Below are 17,289 nucleotides of genomic sequence, written 5' to 3'. Positions count from 1 at the left end.
GCTGTGCCCAGGACCCCAAAAAGGCGTTTGTGATACCACTCATTAATGACCCTGCTGGTGTGTGCTGTGAAAAGGCCTTGTTGCCAGTGGGATCAGGAAGTCTTTCTGAGACAGCTATGACGGGGCAGTAGAGGGATGGGAGGAGCTTGGGACACATGCTTTTTTTTTTAAATAAATTTTTTAGAAAGCATACTGAGGGGCCGGCCTGGTGGCGCAAGCGGTTAAGTGCACGCGCTCCGCTGCGGCGGCCCAGGGTTTGCTGGTTCGGATCCCGGGCGCGCACCAACGCACCGCTTGGCAAGCCATGCTGTGGCAGTGTCCCATATAAAGTGGAGGAAGATGGGCATGGATGTTAGCCCAGGGCCAGTCTTCCTCAGCAAAAAGAGAAGGATTGGCAGATGTCAGCTCAGGGCCGATCTTCTTCACCAAAAAAAAAAAAAAAAAGCATACTGAGCTTGTAGCAGTTGGAGTGGGCATGTATTAGTTTCCTGTGGCTGCTGTAACAATTTATCACAAACTTAGTGGCTTAAAACAATGCAAATTAATTCTGTTACAGTTCTGGGGGTCAGAAATCCATAATGAGTCTTCTGGGGCTAAAATCAAGGTGTCAGCAGGGTTGCATCCCCTCTGGAGGCACCAGGGGAGAATCTGTTTTCTTGTCTTTTCCAGCTTCTAAGAGGCCATGTGCATTCCTTGGCTCATGGTCCCTTGCTCCATCTTTAAAGCCAGGGTGGAAATAATAAATGATCATTGTTTTAAATCACTAAAAAAAAAAAATAACAGGAGTGTAGCATCTTCAAATCTCATCTCTGACTCTGACCCTCTACTTCTGTTATCACATCTCTGTTCTCTATCTCTGTTCCTCCTGCCTCCCCCAATCCAGGATAATCTCCCTGTGTTAGTTCACTAGGGCTGCCACAGACTGGGGGGCTTAAACAATAAAAATTTATTGTCTCACAGTTCTGGGGGCTGGAAGTCCAAGATCAAGGTGTCAGCAGGTTTCATTTCTCCTGAAGCCTCTATCCGGGGCTTGTAGATGGCCCCCTTCTCGCTGTGTCCTCGCATGGGCTTTCCTCTGTGCACACGCATCCGTGGTGTCTTTCTGTGTGTCCGATTTCCTCTTCTTATAAGGACACCGGTCAGATTGGATTAGAGCCCACCCTAATGGCCTCATCATTTAAAGACCCTATCTCCAAATACAGACACATTCTGTATTCAGAGGTACCGAGGGCTTCAACATTTGAATTTGGGGGTACACAATTCAGCCCATAACACTCCCCATCTCAAGATCCTCAACTTAATCACATCTACAGAGTCCTTTTTGTTGTTTAAGGTACCACTCACAAATTTCAGAGATTAGGAAGTGAACATCTTTGTCCAGACCATCATTCTGTCTACTACAGGGAGCAAATGGACAGGTGAAGAAGAGCTGAGAAGCCACGTCGGGAAGTTTGTTCTGGACTGTATGTCAGGGAAGCAAATAGTCAAGGAGGTTTCTGACCGCACTCCAGTCTCCTGAGAACCCACCAAGTCAGCTCAGGGGGCTACAGAGGGGGAAGTTCCATCCTGGAACCCAGGGGCTGGGAGATCTCAAGCTGTAGATGAAGAGGCCCTCACTTCCCAGCATCCTGAGGAGCTGGTAGGACATCTCCCACCATACTGGGACCAAGAGAAGCCCAAGGAGCCTGAGAGACGAGCCCTAGGATTTATGCAACTGCCCTAGGAGCGAAAGCTAGAGCCGAAGCCTCCAGAGACTGTCAGGAAAGATAAAGCGGTGCAGGCGGCACGTGGAAATCCCTGTCCTCCTGCAGCTCCCACCTCTCTGGGCAAAGATTGGCCAAAGGGGACCCTGGCGGGAGGGGCCCAAGGCTCGGCCAACCTAACAGGTGTGTGAGCACTCAGAGGGGGCCCCATGTTTGGGGGTTAATGCTATGTAGTTGCCATCCTGAAATTCCTAATGATTTGACTTCTGAATTTATGTTTTGGAAGTGCAGTCCAACAGGACCATGGAGCATGTGCTGGGGGTCCTACCTCCCCTGGATGGGTTCTCACCCGCCAGCTCCCTGCCCTCGCCCAGAGATAGCTGCCACCCTCCTTCCCCAGCAGGGACCTGGGCTCAGGCACAGGCACAGGGAAGGTCCAGGTCCAGGTCAGGGTCAGTACCAAATTGTGGGGCAGAACCCTGGGTGCCTGTGAGGATCTGCCCCGGGGGTATTTCCCTGTCTAAGGAATCTGGACATTAATTAGCAAATAAAAAACTACCATGACAGGTTGAGAGACTGTGGAAGAAAGGGAAAAGCTTTGTTCTTGCTTTGTGAAAAAAAGGCCCTGCATTTTCATTTTGCATCAGGTCTTGCAAATTATGTAGCCTTCCCCAGTCTCAGGAGAAGGTGCAGAGCCAGCCCCCCACCCCAAGGTGGTCTTTGGAGAAGGCCCTCCTTATTTCCTTAGGCAGTTTCCTTAGTCGCTCAGGTACCAGGAACAGCTCGGAGTTCTTCCTATGGAGTCAGCATTTCCACTGGCCACCTCTCTGGCTCCTTCTGCCCAACTCTTCCCTAGGTCTCAAGGGAGGGATGATTGGGTGGGGGAAGGGTGTGGAAGAAGCATAAAGGTGCTTATGCACAACAGATGCCACCAGGTGGTTTATTGAAGTCCAAACCCCCGCCCCTCCCACCACAGACCACGTTTTGACCATAAGGCTCTGGTCCCAGCCATCTTCCCCACTAAGAGGGTTGGCCAGGTCCCAGGGCCCAGGAAACCTTGCAGAGTGGTCTCTAGGTGTGGGGGACCCTGCTCCTGAAGGGGAAGGGACTGTGATAGAGGGAGCGGATGCTGCTCTCTGATTAGCTGACAGGATGACGGGCCCATTAAGGAAGGCACCACACACCTACTCCTACATTGCAGGGCCAGGGGTGTGTGGGTGTCTGCACTGGAGACTGGGCCCCTAAGAGAGGGGAAGGGCTCACGGGACACGGGGCAGCAATGAGAGGTGGTGCGCGGGCACCTCGGTCACACAGCAATCCCTCAGGCGGGGAGAGCAGGAGCTCTCGGCAGGGGGCAGGGGCATGTGGGGGCGCGGGGGGGCCTCAGAAATTGTTATCGATGTTCCAGACGTCCCCACTAAGCGCGTTGGCTGCCCCCTGCAGCGTCCAGGTGAGCAGGGCCAGCTGCCGTCGGAAGCGGCTCTCCTGGAAGCCCAGGCCGGGCGCCACCCTGGAGGAGGCGGCCCCAGGGGCCCCGGCCCCGGAGCCGGAACGCAGCAGTCGCACATGGTCGAGCAGAGCACCCAGCGTGTGGTCTCCGCGGCCCAGGAAGATGTGGCGGAACGGGGAGTCGGCCGGCGACACGTACTGGGACAGGAAGTAGAACTCCACCTGCGCCGAGAAGGGGATTGGGTCAGGGTGGGGGCTGCGCCCGGGAGCGAAGGCCCGACAGCAATTCGCAACGAAGCTTAGGACCTCGTGCACGCGCTTAATAAACACTGTTGAGCAGCTTTTTGAAGTTCCGCCTCCATTTGGCCAACCAATCAGGAATGGCCATTCTGTGATGTCACCAATAGCCGCCTAGGATGCACCCTCCGGCTGTGGGTTGGGTTCCATCCCTTTCTTTCTATCCTTTGAGCCTCCAAACCTGCATCTAGGTCTCGCCAGTCTTCCTTTCTCACCCATTCACCTCCCTGCCCAAAGCCACAAAGCACAGTCTGTTGTCCTGCTGTTCCTCACCTTCCCACCCCTAGTCATTCCACCCCAATGTCCACAGCCCAGAGTCAAAGGTCAAGGGGACAGGCCAGTCCTAATGAAGTGCCTGCCTCTTCATCCTCATCCTCTGACTCAGATGCTGTTGTCTTTCTTGAGATGGCCTTGCTCCTAGCCGGGTTCTCCTCCCACCTTTCTGCCAGCCTCTCTGGTTCCTTCTGCTCCCACCTGTGGGCAGGCCCAAGGTTCCACCTCCACTTTCTGCTCTTCCCTTTCCCTACAGTCCAGTGGTTTTCAACCCTGACTGCATTGAGAATCACTTGGGGAAGGTTTTTATTTAACCATTGCCTGGACACCACCACAGCAAAATCAGAGTCTCTGAGGGTGGTCTCACACACTCTTATCTTTTTACACCTCCATCATTCGATCCAAGAGCTCATCCATGCCCCTGGCTTCAACCAGGACCTCTGTGGGGTCAGCTGCTAAGTCTATTCACCAAATCATCTACTGGAATCTTGCCCTCTAGCCTCCTGGACCTGCCCACTGGGGTAGGGGACACGTGGACACAGCCTCACACATGTTGGCACCAACTTCTTCCAAAACCTGGCCTTGTGAGCACCTACATTCCCTCGTGAGCACCATGGTCTTCCCCATGTGCCAGGCTCTCAGCCTCGATGGTGAGTGAGAGTGGGGTGAGCCCAGGCCTGGTTTCCAATTTTGGCTCCACCACTTACTATGTGATGTTGGATAAGTGAGCCTCTCTGAGCCTCAGTTTCTGTGTACAATACTAGCAACCTCACAGGATTTGGGGAGTCAATGAAGAAAAGCCCTAGCACATGGCAGCCCTCAGTAACTGGCAGCTGCTATCATTATTCTCCTCCTCTGTCCTCAGCACCCGGTCTGTCAACTTTGCCTTCCAAATGTCTCACATCCATCCAGTCCCCTCACCCACAGTAGCATCTGCTTCCATCTGCCACCCTCACCCAAAGCTCAGCCATCATTAACTTCATTCCCTTTCCAGGCCACTTTCACTCTGGCCAAATCCCTCCTAAAACTCCGCATTGCCCACGTCATCTCCCTGCTCAAAAGTCTCCCTGATCTCCTTGATGCCCAGACCCTAAAAACCTAACTTCTTGTCCTGGAATTCAAGGCTCCCCAAAGGTGATCCCTAACCCGCTACTGGGTGCTCCTTTCTCCTCCGCTTCTCCACAGGGCTCCAGTCCAGGCTCTGCTGATCCACACCCTTCTCTCGAGGACGGCCAGGCCTGTTTCACTGCCACACCCTTATTCGGGGTCTCTCCACTGTGAAATATCTTTTCTTTGCACCAACCCAAGTTCTGTGCATGCTTCAAGACCCACATCACAGTCTAAAGCAGGGGTTAGCAAACTTTTCTGCAAAGAGCCAGATAGTAAATGCTTCAGGCTTTGCAGGCCATACTGTTTCTGTTGCAGCTGCTCAACTTTGCTGCTGTAGCACAAAAGCAGCCATAGATGATATGAAAACCGATAAGCATGGCCGTGTTGCAATAAAACTTTATTTACAAAAACAGAACGCAGGGCAAATTCGGCCCTCTGGCCATAGTTTACCAACCCCTGGTCTAGAGCTGCAAAGTTCCCTGTGTCTGGCCCAGCCCTGTGTTTCCAGTTCTGAAGTCCTGAGTCTGTTACTCTCTAGCCCTGAGTCTGAATCATGTCAGTCTGAATCATGTCCCTTACACACAGCCGCCCTTGATCCCTTGGGGAGCGCATGGCAACTTCAGGGGTGGGGTGAGGGGAGCGTCTTTGTGTTCCTGGAGTCTGGCACAGCAGGCGTTAAAGCCAGATCTGTGGATGAGAATGACCAGGCCCAATGTCTAGCCTCACCGCAGGGTCACATTTATCTCAGTGGAGGGGACAAAGGGAAGGGGGGGGAGGACGAATGGGACCCTGAGGAGAGAGGAGAACCAGAGAGACCAGGAGAAAGGAGCAAGGAGGATGGGTTTGTTAATAGAAGGAAGGAATGAGTGACGCCAAGGGAATCAGGCAAGGACACAACAGGAAAAAGCCAGGAGGAGAAAGAAGGCGAACCTGCAAGGGGCAGACATGTTCTCCCCAAACCGCGGGTGCATAGACTATGAATTCCCTGTTCACCCCGCTCTCACTGAGGATGGTCCTGCTTACAGTTTTGCCCTACAGAATTTTTCCCACGCCCATAGTCCCTACCCATCCATTTCCTCAGATCCAATGATTGCAGGATTGAGTTCTTGGAGTGAGGAAATGGAAGGAAAAGGGGTTGGAACTGGAGATGGGGTGCGGGTTGCAAAGTATTGAAAGCTAAACACGAGGAAATTGGCGAGGGAATAAGGTCTTGTATAACTTTCACATGACACCTCCTCCAGGCAGCCTTTCTAGATTTGGTAACCCACCTCATTACCAGAAGGAAGACAGCTTTCTATGCTCTGAATTTCTTAAGCCTTTTGCACCTCCCGGGAGATAACCTTGTGCCTCTTGTACTGTGGACCATTGTAGACCTACTTTTTCTCTCCAGAGGGGTAGGGAAGCAGTGGGGAGCTGTGTGTGTGTGTGTTGGGGTGGGGGTGGGGGGTTGTCCCAGTTTTGCCACGCGTTGGCTCGGCGACTGTGGCCAAGAAGCTGGCCCTCCATGATTCACCACTTTGCAGGGCCTGCTTCGGTGGTCGTTCCAGCCTGGTGCATCTGTGAGCACTGTGCGTCCAGCGCCCCGAGGACAGGGCGGAGTGAGGACAAAGACAGGCACAGAGCGAGGCGACACGAACGCAAGGGCGCGCGGGGCGGGTTAGAGGGGTCCCAGGTCGCGGAGGAGGGCGGGGCAGCGCGGCGGCGGGCGGGGCCTCACCCGCATCATGCGAACGTTGTACATGCGCATCAGCCGTTCGTCGCTCTCCTCCGAGCTGTAGATCTCCTTCCGCAGCTTCTCGGCCGCCCGGATGTAGTCCCCCCGCGCCGAGTACACCCACTGCAGGGTCAGCCCGCGGGCCTAAGAGCGGAGGCGCGGGCTGGGGCCGGCGGCAGGGGTCAGGACCCTGGCCTACGATGGGGGTCCAGGCTGGGGCTGGGACCCCAGGCTTGGCAGGAGTGGGGAGGTATAGGGGGACTGGATGCTGGGGCGGAATGAAGGGCGAGGGAACAACACGTGTGCGCTTGGGAGGTGCCAGCAGAGTCCTAGGGGCTTAGGTGACTGGGGCAGGAGTAAAGGGGCCAGACAGGCAGAGGGGACCTAGGGCCCAAGGACTGAGGGGAGGAGTGGCCAGACCCCCAGCCTGGGCAGCACTTTAAGGGGATATAGCGCCCCCCACCCCCAGAAGCCGGGAGCAGGGTTGGCATCCTGGACCTTAAGGTCCCCAGAGAACTCGCTGAGGCTGCCAATGTGCCTGAGGACCACGTCCCCGTAGCCGCCGAAGTCCAGGGGCAGCAGGTGATCATGGCTGAGCCGGATGAGGAGCTGGCCAGCGAGCTGAGCCACAGCCTGGGCCACGGCAGGCAGGCGGCCCCGCAGCACCTTGTGCAGGTTCTCATACGTGTCGTCCTTCGTGTGCAGGAACGGGTACCGGGCGCCATCCTGCCGGGACAGGGTGCGGGCTGGCGCAGGGGCAGGGTGCAGACCAGCTGAGGGACTGCTGCTCAGGGGCAGGGTCAGCAAGGCTCACCTCCACGAAGGAGAACTCCACGGCAGGGACCCCCGCAAAGGCCGTGAAGGAATAGGCACTGCTGTCCATGGGCAGAGGCCGGATCCTGGGGGTGGGCAGGTTGGAGTGCTCTGTGGGTTCAGGCTCCCCGTCTACATGCACCCCCAGCTGTCTCCCTTCCCCCCTCGCCCCAGCTTACACCTCAGCATCCCAGCTCCGATTGTTGAACACCACCTGCTCGTACAGGGTCTGCCCGCTGTGGTTAGGAGAGTCCACCTGGGGGCAGGGCGGGGGGACCGGTCAGGCTCTGGCCCCCACCAGCTTCCCTTCCTCCCCTGCTCCTGGCCGGCTCTTGCCTGCTTCAGGATGTTCCCAATGAGGCTGATCAGAAGGGGGCTGGTCTTGGCATGGAACTTGTCGTCCCCTGCAGAGAGCAAGGGGGAGGGATGCCAGGCTCAAGGCTGGGCCCGGAGGGTAGGGGTGCACCTGAGGGGGCCCAGGTGGTGGCACTGCCCCTGCTCACCCAGCACTGCGTTGTCCAGGCTCACATAGACTACGGCTTTGAGGTGCAGCACGCTGAGGTAGCCCTGTAGGTGAGGGGTGTGGAGTATGAACCCCCCCACCTCTTCCCACTGCCTGACTGCCTGCCCAGGACCCCACATTACCTCCAGCCACTCCGTGGCGCCCACACTCCCAAAGTCACCTCCGTCCCAGCTGATGAAGAGAAGACTTCTGCGGGGCCGGAAGCCTGGGGGCAGAGGGGGAAGGGAGGATGGGCTCAGCTGGGGGCCCAGCAAAGACCCCCTCTTTGGCTTCCTCTGTCCTGGTCCCCTGGGGTCTCTCCTTCCCTCTCATCAAGGCCCCAACCCAGCCCATCCCACTGCCCCGACTCAACTGTAACAGTGATGGAGACTGCTTACATACGGAATTTCCTGCTTCATCTTCACTCAGGCCACGGACTAGTAATACTTTCGTGTTTAGAGGAGGAAACGGAGATGCAGTGACTTGCTCAGGGCCAGCTAGGACCTGAGTGGCCGCCCTCCAGCCTGTGCTCCTAACTGCCTCTCTGCCCCGTCCTGGCTCCGCCCAGCCCAGGCCCAGGCCCTAACCTTACCATTGCTCACCATGGAGGAAAAGGTCCGCACCAGCTCCAGCAGTATGGCGGTACCCACGGCGGACTTGGCCGCTCCTGGGCCCCATGCGTCCCTCTGGGCCCCGACGACAACATAGTGATCTGGGCGAGGGGATGTGTGGGGTCCACCTCTTACACTGGCAGTACCCAGAGGCTTTTTCCCCAATCCTGGGAGGGCGGGTGCTCCCAGGGGCTCACCACCATTTCTCCAGGCCCCCTACCATCTTCATCTCTCAGCTCGTCACATCTCTGTGACCCCGACCCTGCAGTCCCTGCTGTCCCTAAAAGGAGTGCCCCTCCTCCCCTTGGCCCTGCCCCAGTGAGGAGATAGCCTGCTCCTTCACTGGGATGCCTGGGCCCATTCTCACCTCCATTGCTGGGTCCTGACAGGTTTGCCCCTGTTAAATCTCCAACCCTTCTCCTCCACACTCCCACCACCAGCATCCTCATCTAAACCTCATCAGAAGCCTCCCTGCGCCTCTCCCTCTGTGCTGACAGGTACCACACTCCTCTTCCCAGAGAGCTGCTGTCGTGACCTCACTCTTAGGCCCAAGAACCCACTGTGATTCCCATGGCTATCCACATCTAGTTATGCTTGAAAGGCTCAGCTATGGAATCTGACTTCCCTTTCATGCTATAACATCACCCAGCTGATGCTTGCTCACCCCTAGCACTAGGGAGCTCACTACTGTGCAGAACGGCCCACTCCGTCTCTGGGCAGGTTTGACCGTGAGCTCTCCTCACTGTCACTCCCTTTGGTGCCAGTCCAGCCTCAACTTGCCAGCCTCCCTCCCTCCCTGCTAAGTCCTGCCGCACCCTCCACTTCAGTCAAAGCTGCCTCCCTCCCCTGGGCACCACTCTTGCCCACTCTCCTGGGTCTCCTGCTCCAGCCCCGTCTCCAGCTAGGGTGGGTTATGAGCAGCCCCCCTCCCGCAGGCTGTAGGCGATGCTGGGTGAGGGAGCACACCTGGCTCAGAGCGGCCCTCGATGCAGCCAAAGATATTGCTGATGGGGGTGGAGGCCCTGTGGTTGTTGACCCCCAGGTGCAGGCATGGCCCAGGGCCCAGGCGATAAGGCGAGCCTGGGAGGCGCCCCTGCCATTCCTGGGGGGCCACAGGACCTTCAAGCTTCCTGGAGAGGGGTGGGGCAGAAAGGGTTGGAAGTGGCAGAGAGGCCAGGCTAGAGAGGAACCCAAAGCCCCCTCTTCACTCTTTCTCTCCCTCCCACCCTCTGGCTCCAGCTCTTTGCCTCTGCACCCTGCCTGCTACCTTGGACAGTTGTGCAGGTTGTGTCCTGCACAAGGGTACCCAGTGGAGATGGGTGTGACATCCACCTGGAGCTCCACTCACCAAATGGTGGGCTCTGGCAAGAGGCCGAGCCCACCCAGAAGAGCCACCTTTTCTAATTCACCGAAAGGCACCTTATGGGCTAGCTGCAGCCTGCCTCTCCCTGCCTCCTCCTCTCCTGGTCCCCACATGCCCCTCACCTCAGTAGAAGGGAGGCAATGTTTGCACTGATGGGCTGGGCTGGGATGCTGGGGAGGCCCGAGGACTGCACTGGAGGGAACTGGGTTTGATTGAAGGAAGGGAAGCCAGGCGTGTAGGGGTCCCCAGTTCCCAGGTGCACCTGTGGAGAGAGGGGTGCCCACACAGAAACTGTGAGCGGGGCTCCCAGGACTAGCATGCCAGCCTTATCCTGGGCAAGGAGGTGCAGCTATGGGACCCCAGGAAGGCACTACGGGCCCAGACTCACATGTCCATATACAGCCCTGTGGCTGGACAGGCGGAGCTTGTGTGGGTCCTGGGAGAAGTCTGCTGGGTCGGGGTATATGAGCACGCCTCGGGCCCCAAAGTCCTGGGCACTGGCCACCTGGGGAAGGGAGGCGGCTAAAGGACTCCTTGTTCCAGAGAAAACCGATTTAGAAGGGCAGGAAAAACAAGTGAAGCGAAATAGCACGGCCTTTGATCTGCAACTGTGGAGCCACAGAGAGGCTGCAGGCACCACCTGGCCCGCATCTTCTGCCCTCCCACAGGGGCTTGGCAGCTCTCAGCCCCACTGTGCCCCACATTCCCCCATGTTTCTGTTTCCCACCCAAACCTCCTGATTTTGTTTCCCGCCAACATTTTCTTACTACCCACTTGGTTCTTTCTCTTCTCTCTCTGACAGCCTCCCAGACCCTTCCCATTTGCTGCTATCCGGTCCCTGGGTTCCCCAGCTCGTACCGTCCCCGCCGCACCCCATCCCCCCCAATCCGGGGACCCTCACCTTCTGGGCAAAGCTGATCACCCCGAAGCGCACCAGCAGGAGGCGCCCCGCCGGCTCCACGCCCCGGGCTCGTAGGTCCTGCAGGTCCTCCGGCCGCCCGTAGTGGGCGTACACCAGCTCTCCCTGGGGATGGGGAGGACGATGAGGCGCGCTCCCCGAGGCCCTCCTCCTCCACAAGGAAAGGGCGCGCGCCGCGGGCGGGGCCGGGGCACTCACCGTGGTGTTGCCCGTAGCGCTGTAAGGACAGTAGACGTCAGGGTCCTCCAGCGGCAGCTGCTCCGCGGGCTTGCCGGCCGCATCGGCCCAGTGCAGAGTGTTCGGGTGAGCCCTGAGGAGCGGGGGAGGTGAGCGTCCCCCCGCGTGCCGCCCGCCGCGCGCCCCGCCCCCACGCACTCACGGGTCCGGGAACTGCAGCCCGACGTAGTGCGTGTCCATCCATACGTGGTCCAGCTTCTGGCTGGAGAGCGCCACACGGATGTCCTGAGACAGGGCTGCCATCCCAGCCGAGCCGGCCACCCTTTTCCGAAGGCTGGTTTGCCTGAGCGGGGAGAGGTGGGATTGGGGCGCGGGAGGGGAGAGGGGCTGGGACTTCCAGGCGCCGGCCCGGGAGGAGAGGGAGGGAGGTGGGAAGGATGCCCTGGGCGGTGAGGGGCTGCCAAGTCTGTTTCTGACCTTGCCATCACCACCCACCCCATCACTACCAGGGCTGTGCAGGAGGGCACCAGTGCCTCCTGCTGTTTAAACCTTAGCTTCGGATAGCTAGGGTACTGTCCACCATCCCTTAGGTTCTTCCTGGCTCAGGCCAAAGTCACCAGTCTATCCACTGTCCCCTCTACACATACACACACTGGCCTGTGCTTTGCCCCAGGCAGGAAAACACTTTTCTTCCAAAGCGCTTTCTGCGCAGAGGCGGCAGACCCTCCATCTCCCCCCTCCTCCACCTAGGCCTCATGGAGACACCTTACATCAAGGTTCCCCGTGGAATCTGGGGTCACTTGTCTCCTTGGAGACCTCACCCTGGCTTCTTCGATAGGCACCCCTGAACACTCCTTATTCTTCCATCTCACCTCTGCCACAGCCACCCCAGCGTGGCCTGCCTGTCAGCCCTCTCTGCTTGTGCCCTTTCTGTGTCAAACAAACTGCTCCCTCCCCAGCATCCTCACTGCATACCCCTTCTGCCTTTTGCTTTGGCAGAAACCCAACTGTCCCTTAGACGCCAGGTCTCCCTGGAGACTTGGACGCTTTTTTTTTTGGCAGAGAAGGATTCGCCCTGAGCTAATATCTGTTGCCAATCTTCCTTTTTTTTTCCTCTCCCCAAAGCCCCCCAGTGCATGGTTGTATATCTAGTTGTAAGTCCTACTAGTTCTCCTGTGTGAGCTGCCGCAGCATGGCAACTGACAGATGGGTGGTGTGGTTCTGCCACCCGGAAGCGAACCCGGGCCACTGAAGCAGTGAGCACCAAACTTTAACCACTAGACCATCAGGGCTGGCTCCGGGGCACTCGTAAAGAAGGCAGCTCAGGTTCTCATCCCACCTGGGCTTGGAGTGGAGGCGTGTTCCTGGCCCCACTGTTCAAATTTCTGACCATTTCTCCTCCAGTAGAACACTTTTGGTGCCATCCAGCAGTCCCACCCTCTGTCCCTCCTCACTGTTGTCTTTTAGCTAATTGGTCACTTATCTGCATTCATTGAGGACTTTGGCATCTGGCTTATCATTTTCCTTTCCCCACTGCGGTCCAGTAAGCTTCTGCACTATTTCAAAATCCATGTGGATGCTGCACCGCAGTCTCAGCCACCCTCTTCTCAGCTCTCTCGAGGACTTTTGCAATCCATGGTCCTAGTGACTTTCTCATCACCATTCCTGTTCCCCTCCCCCACATCCAGTCCCCATCAAGGAGCTCTAGTGTTCGTTTGAAACTGCTCCTATCAATGCATCCATAAAATAATAGGCGAAGCACAAACTAGAGGTTCACACTGCAATACAGACAGACCTGGAAAACACAGTGTTAAGTTAAAAAGTTTATCTAAATTAAAAACATGCTAGAGATACCTATATCTGAATAGTGGTTCTTGGAGTGATTTTTTTTTTTTTTACATTCTTCTTTGTATTTTTTCATGTTGCTTAAATTTTAAGATAATGAACATATAACATTTTACACAATGTTTTGAAAAACCTACATATGCACATAAAACATTACATATATGACAAAGGCACATGCATATTTAAAGGCACGCAGCAAACATTAGCTGAGGTGCTTTGGGGGAGGGGGGTGGGGGTGCTCAGGGTTAGGAGGGAAATTACACGGGAAGCCCCTTCACTCTCACCGACTGATGAGGGTACTACACTATGGGCTCAGGTGTCTGATCAACTTCTTCAAGCACCGATCTTAAAAAAAATCCTTTCTCCCACATTGATCATGAGTCCATTATTTGAAACTTCAGTTCTCTCTTTTTTCTCTTAGAACAAAATCCAGAACAGTTCATGTAGCCAGTAAGGCCCTTTAAGGCCTGAGCCATATGCATCTCGACAGCCACATGGACCTTTTTTCACTTCCTCCAAGAGGCCACGATCTTCCTGCTTCAGACCCTTTGCACGTGCTGTTTTCTGGCCTGAAATGCTTTTCCACTTTCTCTTTGCCTGGCGAAAGCCTGGTCTCAGCTTATCACTTCCTCAAGGAAGCTTTCCCTGACCCCCAGGCTAAATCAGATCCCCTGGTTATAGTCATTCCTCAAATCCTTTACTTTTCCTTCAAAGCAAAGATCCCAGTAATAATTACGTAGTCAGGATGTGATTATTAGATTAGTATTGATTTCCTCCAATAGACTGTTAGCTCCATAAGGGCGAGGTCCAGACTTTTGTTCTCTGCTATATTGCCACCACCTACTTAGCCCAGTGCTTGCCATAGTAGGTGCTCAAAAATATTTGTCGGATAATTGAATGAATGACGTCATCAGTGTCACCTCCAGTCCAGCCACCCATTCCCTGGCCACACCCTGGATCTTATTAGCCACAACTCCATTTCTGGAATATTTATCTCGGAGGATTTACTGAAGACCTACTGAGCGCCAGGCACTGTGGTAGGTGCTGGAGACTCCAGGATCAATAGGACGCAGTTGATCAGACCAATGTTAAAAGTTCCAGAATCCCGCTTTCTGCCTAGAGCTTTTCAGGTTCCAACTTGATCCCTTACCCTCCTCTACCTGCTCTTCAACTGCATCGAACGCTCCAGACTGTCCAGTTTCTCCAAGTCCATCAGCTCCTCCCTGGTTTCCCTTCCGTCCATCCAACTTAGAGTCACGAATCGCTTCATTGCTTGCTGCCTCTCACTGTTCCCTCTTGCCTCCCTGCCCTTTGATGGCATCCACAGTGCCACACCCCACCTTTAGACCTGTCAAAACGTTCACCTGCTCGGCCTGTACCTGGACTACCAAGCGTTGCTCAAGAAAATAAAAAAAGCCCTGAGTGTCGTTGATGCCACAGATTTAAGGTCTTTTGGCAAGGTGGATCCAGCAATGTTTCAGAAGAGTAATAATACACCTTGATCAAGTTTACGTTGATCTCAGGAAGACAAAGAAATCTATTAATACAAATTGCTACATAAACATTAAAGAAGAAAAATTATGTGATCATCTCAGTACATTCTAGAAAAATATTTGAAAAAAAAATTCCATACCTGTTCCTCCTTTCCTGATCATTAAAAAAAAAAAAAACTCAGTAAGCTAGGAGTAGAAGGAAACTTCCTCAATTTAGTTTTAAAAAGTTATCCAGAGTCTGCAGCAAAGTTTATACTCAATGACAAAGTATTATAAAAATGTTCCCAGGAAAGTCAGGGAATAGTCAAGGATATCTAGTGTCATCATTACCTAAATTCATGTCCTCCTCAATGCAGTAAGACATGAGAATGACGTAAAAATATTAGCATTGGAAAAGAAGCTATGTGTCTCTCACTATCTATAGCTTATATAATTTTCTGCTTAGAAAACCCCGGAGAATCCACTGAAAAGTGATTCCTGACCTAAAAGAGGGCTATTGGTGGCCTGACCTGTCCTCTGGCCCTCCTGGGCAGCTCCTTCCCAGCAGGGAAAGGTGACCTCAGCAGGACAAGAGAAACGCTAGCCTGCTTGTGCTGTGCTGCGGGCCTGCACAGCCTGTGTCTGGCTGGCATCTCTCATGATGTAGCTGGGGGATGGTTTGTGCCCACAAATGCATTTGCTAGTTTTTCTGATTCCTTAAAATGGCCCTTCTCAGAACCTCCCAGAACTCCCTGCTGCCACAGGCCAAAATCCAAGCTCCCCAGGGTGGCATTCAAGACTTTTCTGGGTCTGTCCTACCTTATATCTGGATGCTGGACTCCCCTGTTCTCATTCAGACGGTCAGCTCCCTTCGCTCCCAAATGTGCCACCCTCAGAGCCTCGGCCCTCTGCAGTCTCATTTCCAGAGCCACCCTCCCTCCTCTCAGCTCCAAATGCCTGGCATCCTTCCAGGGGACCACTGAACAGGGAGCCAGAGGGGCAGGTGGAAGGACTCAGAAGAAGAACCCCGAGACCAGGTCCTGGGTGAGGAGGAAGGGAGGTGGAGTCTGACTGGATGACTGCTTTTGGAGGGCCGGGAAGGGCGCAAGCTGATCCTTACCTGATGGCATCCTCCAGGGAGCCCTCCCCCAGGAGCCCCAGGAACATGGCCTGGAGGTCGCTCCAGTACAACGTGCCCTGATGGGAGTCTGGGCCCAGCTCATAGTTCACGTCCTCACTGACCACCAACACTTCGTCCCCGCATGCCTGGCAGGACCCTCGGAAGGCCACATAGCCGAGGAGGAAGGCTGGCGGGTGGCAAGATGGAGATTGTCCTTGTGCCCTCTCTGCACCCCAGCAATCTCCCGCAGCCCAGGCCCTTCACGGGGTGTGGAGGATGGTTCTCACCCACAGTGAAGATCAGCAGGGCCATCAGCACCAGGTAGGGGGTGGCTCTTCTTCCTGCTGCCGCCCAGAGTCCGAGGTTTTGCCGCCCTGGTCGAGAGCCCAGGGGCTCGGGGCCCCTCAGCTCCATGTGGCAGAAGTGGGTCTGTGGCTCGGCCCCCTCCTCCCTGTCTTCCTCTTCCTCCTCCAGGCGCCCTTCCTGAGTAGCCTCCACACGCTTATAGATGGTCTGAGAGAGTCTTGGGGACAACCTTTGCTGTGGGGGGCATGGTGGGCATGAGATTGGGGAAAGAGGCCTGGGGGATAGGGAGGGATCGGACAATTATAGGGACAGTGACTTTGGGGTGCCCAATGAGCACAAGGTAGGGGAGAGGGTCCTGAGAGGCAGGCTGGAGGGGAGAGATGGAGGTGGAAAGGGGAGGGGCCGGCCTTGGGGTTGGGGAGGGGACTAAAGGATCTGGAGAGAAGGCCTAAGGTGTCCTCCAACCCCACTCTGTCTTACCGCTCTCTGGAGTAGACCCCAAAGCCGCTCCATGCTCACGCCCCCTCCTGGGCCCTGCAGGCTTCCCCCCCCCCCAGTGATAAACCGTTTGTGGGAGCCCCCAGAGGGCCTCTTATCAGCCCTGGCAGGCAGCCTGAGCCCAGGCAGTTCTTCGCCCCCTGCAAAGGGTGGGGGCACAGTCCTGGCCTCAGTCCAGCTTTCCAGACATGGCCCCCCAGCCCAGGCTAGAGGACAAGGGGCTGTGCCCTCCTCTGCCAATCCCTCCACAGTCCCACTCCTGCCCCCTTCTTGCAAAACAATCAATTTTTTGACCTTGGGGCAGACTTTGGCCTCCCAGTTCCCGTCATGGGTGGAGGAGGAGAGGTGATGGCTGGGGAGGGCGGAGATAGGGACGCCCCTCCCCTCTACTGCTTCTACCCCTCCCAGTGTCCTTGGGGACCCCTTCCTAAGCTCCCCATCATGAAAACCTCTGCCCCTTCCTCATCTGGCTTGCAGGCCCTCCAGTCAATGCCCAGGCCCTGTAACACATTATCTGCTCTCCCTGTTCAGATGCCTGCCCCAGTGGGATCCTAAGCTGAAGGTGTCACAGTGGTGTGACCTGGGGGTTTGGTCTGGCCATGTGGATGTCTGTCTCATTGGAGTCAGGCTGAAAGATGGGTCTCAGGCTCCTGCTGGCTGTTGGGGAGGGAGGGGCCTGGATAGGAGCACATGGTCAAGCAGGACCAGCGAGGGCTCCAAGATGGGGCTCCTGGAGTCAGGGACCTGCGGGTCAAGGCCCACCGGGCATTGGTGGGAAGAGTCCTGGCCAAGGCGTGGACACAGCTGGGTGACCTTGGACAAATCATAGTCCTCTCTGGGCACCCGCGCCTCTTTGGTGACCAAAGGACTTGGGCGACAAGGGGTTTCTACCTCTTTGGGGTCTGAGGACCCCAAGAACACATAACAGGCACAAATAGCTGAGTTTTACCTACAGTTTCAGACAGAGGGCGCAGGGCCCCAAGCCCCGCAGAGGACCCAAAGACAAGTGGCTCTGGAATAGAAGGGCTCAGGGGCCCCGACTTGAGGGTCTCCCCTGGGAAACCTCAACTCCTACCCAAGTCGGGAGAGAAGTTCTGAGCTGCTGGGGCGCCCCAGT

The 17,289-nt window shown here is 55.9% G+C and overlaps 1 protein-coding gene across 2 annotated transcripts; it reads right to left on the bottom strand.

The window, feature by feature from the left end:
• Nucleotides 1-1,044: 1,044 nt before the first annotated feature.
• Nucleotides 1,045-16,209, bottom strand: TFR2 (transferrin receptor 2). 2 transcript variants are annotated; one of them, XM_058569121.1, is made up of 18 exons: nt 16,155-16,209; nt 15,656-15,908; nt 15,369-15,555; nt 11,134-11,274; nt 10,953-11,064; nt 10,737-10,859; nt 10,224-10,340; nt 9,958-10,097; nt 9,439-9,602; nt 8,454-8,573; nt 8,005-8,087; nt 7,863-7,926; nt 7,696-7,763; nt 7,539-7,615; nt 7,361-7,445; nt 7,045-7,272; nt 6,550-6,690; nt 1,045-3,374 (listed from the first exon to the last, which is right to left on the bottom strand). In XM_058569121.1, exons 1-18 carry the CDS (start codon nt 16,185-16,187, stop codon nt 3,087-3,089), a joined length of 2,424 nt encoding a protein of 807 aa, XP_058425104.1. In that variant the 5' UTR covers nt 16,188-16,209; the 3' UTR covers nt 1,045-3,086. The 2 variants fall into 2 exon arrangements, with proteins under 2 accessions (XP_058425104.1, XP_058425105.1); XM_058569122.1 differs by having other exon boundaries at nt 8,043-8,087; nt 8,464-8,573.
• Between the last annotated feature and the right edge of the window lie 1,080 nt (nt 16,210-17,289).

The sequence above is a fragment of the Diceros bicornis genome, chromosome 26 (assembly GCF_020826845.1).
Source record: "Diceros bicornis minor isolate mBicDic1 chromosome 26, mDicBic1.mat.cur, whole genome shotgun sequence".
In the NCBI taxonomy this organism is placed as follows: Eukaryota; Metazoa; Chordata; class Mammalia; order Perissodactyla; family Rhinocerotidae; genus Diceros; species Diceros bicornis.
The sequence above is the reverse complement of the archived record's forward strand: the minus strand, read 5'-3'. Positions and strand labels throughout refer to the sequence as shown.